This window comes from Rattus rattus, chromosome 9 (assembly GCF_011064425.1).
Source record: "Rattus rattus isolate New Zealand chromosome 9, Rrattus_CSIRO_v1, whole genome shotgun sequence".
NCBI lineage: Eukaryota > Metazoa > Chordata > Mammalia > Rodentia > Muridae > Rattus > Rattus rattus.
Genome location: NC_046162.1, coordinates 44,628,197 through 44,632,051, shown reverse-complemented (window position 1 = coordinate 44,632,051; position 3,855 = coordinate 44,628,197). Strand labels below are relative to the sequence as shown.

General features: G+C 36.2%; 1 protein-coding gene across 1 annotated transcript; it reads left to right on the top strand.

The window, feature by feature from the left end:
• Positions 1-2,706: 2,706 nt before the first annotated feature.
• Positions 2,707-3,651, top strand: LOC116909420 (olfactory receptor 1500-like). The gene has a single exon (XM_032912995.1). The coding sequence runs from the start codon at positions 2,707-2,709 to the stop codon at positions 3,649-3,651; it is 945 nt and encodes a 314-aa protein (XP_032768886.1).
• Positions 3,652-3,855: the final 204 nt, after the last annotated feature.

The window sequence follows — 3,855 nt, the reverse complement described above, 5'->3', positions numbered from 1 at the left end:
ACAAAAAAAACAACCAAGCAAAAATGCTGCTTTGTAAAGAGGTCATGTTACTAGTCATGTTTAAAATGAAGAAGTTCTACAAGGGTAAATAATAAGAGAAGAGGCATGTTATACATGCCAAGAAAATTTAGAGAGTAACAAAGGAATCCTCTGAAGAACTCCATTCCCATAAATTGGTAGTCTAGTTCAATAAAGCATTCACTTTTACTTCAGTGGTTTTTGAACAGCTTGGCCTTAGTCTACTAAAATCTAGGCTGGAATACACATAAATCCCATCCAGTTCATAAACAGGCAAAGGGTACATATGCACCTGATTTTCTATTTATTACATCTTTCTAATAAATACATTAAGGAGGATCAGTGACAATCATCTCCCCCCTCTCACAGCTTTGAAAAATTTTTCTCTATGGGTCCTGGGTAATTGCACAAGATTGGGATTCCACAGAGATGCAGAGTCCCTTGAGTCCATAGATGCTTAGAAGGGGACATGGAAGAAATTATTGCAACAGAGGATGCTCTCTTTTGTTCTTATAATGAATAGAGGTGCCCAGGATGTGATGGAGGAACCATAATACATCTTCAGTCATGCTAGATAAATTATCAGGAGGTAATTTACTTTCCTCTAAACTACAGATCTTGCTCATCCAGTTTTATGATAGCATGACTGGCAGTTTTCAGGTATGACATTATTCTTTGCTACTTTTATACTTTGTAATACTTTGAAATATTTTTGAAATACCTCATAACACAGTTACATTAATAAACATTTTGGTGAGAATGGGGTTTATTATAATTGCTTACAGAGCACTTTTCTCATTTCAACCTAATAATTCTTTAGGGTAGGGGTGATGCTAGAATGCTTCAACCTTCTTTTAGTAAGTCTTTAGTTTTGGAAATTAGTTAACTCTGAAGAGATATTCTAGTCAAAAGGTTTCAAAAGTTGACAACTTCAAGAAGTACATGTACTTGCTCATTACTCCAACACATGCAGCAGAGTATTCACATAACCTAAGTGTCCATTTATAAAATTGAGTATTAGCTTAAAGTAGAGGCAGTGTTTTCAGAGAATTCCAGGTGAATTATACTCATAATAGCTGCTGGAACTATTTTTATGTGGCAGTCTCATCTACTATTCAGGTAAAAATTGTAAGTTTTACTACCAAAGAAGTAAAGTCCATTAGGTCAGCAGCAGCAGCAGCAGCAGCAGCAGCCATCACAAGTGATCTTTGCTTTGTAGTCTCTTCACATAAGCCTACATAAAACATGTGCTCCACTCATTCACAGAACACAAATAATTATGAGAAGCTAGGTGCACAATTTCTAGTATATTTCTCTAAGTTTTCAGTTTTTTCTATTAACTGATCACATGAGGCTTGTCTCATTATGAAAGATCAGAGTTACTTCACTCTGATATAATGTTAATAACTAAATTAAATGTTAAAAACACAGTAAAACACCTTCATAGAAAAACCTTGAATGGCAATTTGACCAAAATGGCTTTTAAGCCCTAAACTAGTTTCCATAAAATATGACATGTTAGGTATGGATATCTGAACATGAAATCTAGGGAGGGATTAAAATTAACTGATACTTTATTTTTTTCCTTTTTCAAAAAAAATTATTGGATTTTTTACTTACACTTCAAATGTTATTCCTTTTCCCGGTTTCCCAGACATAAGCCCCCTATCCCAACCTCCTCCCCTTAACCAAAGATTATGCATGGACTGACCCATGGCTCCAATTGCATATATAGCAGAGGAAGGCCTTCTTGGGCACCAGTGGAAGGAGAAGCCCTTGGTCCTACCAAGGTTGGACCCCCAGTATACGGAAATGTCATGGGGGGGCATGAAGGGGGGTGGACCGGGTGGGGAACACCCTTATAGAACTGATACTTCAAAAACACATTTATTGTACTTATTTTCCTGCATCATTATCCATGGTATCATAAGAATATGGGTATGAATATCATTCAAATGTTAATATAGTGAAATCATATGACAAATAAAATATTTGTCATTAGTATTATCCAAATAGCATTGCATTTGCATACCTGAATATATTCCAAAAATAGAAGACTGCATCTGTGCAGTTAATCACAGAGTATTAATAGTTCGTGGGAAAGATTGACTTGTATATTGTCAGAAAAATGAAAACAAGAAATTGTTTGGATTTAATATAAATTGTTTCCTTAAATTTGATTATATGTCTCAGGCAGAAATGTAGGGAAGAGAAATGTAATATATTTTTCACATTAGAAACCAAAAGATGTATGGAGTAAATACTAGAATTGTATAACATGCCAAGAGAAAATGTTTATGGAGACTGAACATACTTGGATATAGAATCTATAATTACCTTCAGGAGGATAAGATTAATTACTATAGAGTATATAACACTACATGTGTCTCAAAAGCCATATCCCTTTTCATTGAAATGTAGATATATTGGGGGGGGAATCAGTAGAGTGTATAGCCTTTGGTTTATATGTCATCATCTACCAAGGACAAATAAGGAAATAAGTAGACCAAAGTTTTTCCATGTCATAGTTAGGTAGAGAATATAAAAATCAAAGAATGTGAAAAATAGAATAAACTTTTTTCCAAATGAACAAATGAGATAAAACTGTGGAATTGAGCTATGATATCATGCAGACTTAACCACTGGGATTTTAATAAAATCTATTTTTTTCTTAAAGTCATTGGAAGCATGACTGGAAACAACCAAACTTTGATCTTGGAGTTCCTCCTCCTGGGTCTGCCCATCCCATCAGAGTATCATGTCCTGTTTTATGCCCTGTTCTTGTCCATGTACCTAACCACAGTCCTGGGAAACCTGCTAATCATTATCCTGGTTCAACTGGCTTCCCATCTCCACACACCCATGTACTTGTTTCTTAGCAATTTGTCCTTCTCTGATCTCTGCTTTTCCTCCGTCACAATACCAAAATTGCTTCAGAACATGCAGAGCCAAGTGCCATCTATATCCTATGCAGATTGCCTGACACAACTGTACTTCTTTCTGGTTTTTGGAGACATGGAGAGCTTCCTTCTTGTGGTCATGGCCTATGACCGTTATGTGGCGATCTGCTTTCCGTTGCATTACACCAGCATCATGAGCACCAAGTTCTGTGCTTCACTAGTACTACTACTGTGGATGATGACGATATCCCATGCCCTGCTGCATACCCTACTAACAGCTAGATTGTCTTTTTGTGAGAAGAATGTGATTCTCCACTTTTTCTGTGACTTACCAGCTCTTCTGAAATTGTCCTGCTCAGACACTTATGTTAATGAGTTGATGATATTTATCCTGGGAGGGATCATCTCTATTATTCCATTCCTACTCATTGTTATATCCTATGTAAAGATTTTCTTCTCTATTCTTAAGGCCTCATCTACCCAGGCCATCCACAAGGTCTTTTCCACCTGTGGATCCCATCTGACTGTGGTGTCTCTGTTCTATGGGACAATTATTGTTTTATACTTATGTCCATCGACTAATAATTCTACTATGAAGGAAACTGCCATGGCTTTGATGTATACATTGGTGACTCCCATGCTGAACCCCTTCATCTATAGCTTGAGGAACAGAGACATGAAGATGGCCCTAATAAGAGTTATCTGCAGTAAGAAAATATTTCTGTCGTGGTAGCACTTGTGATTGTCATCTAACTTTATGAAATACGTATGTTGACATTAATATTTTATATTAGATATTGTCCCTCATCATAGGTCCTACCAGAAAGTCCATGGTACATAACCCTGATCAATACATGAAAGAGAGTGACTTTAGTAGAGTAATGAAAGTAGAAAAGATTATCTTTAATATCTAACTATAACTTTCTCCTTTCCTTCC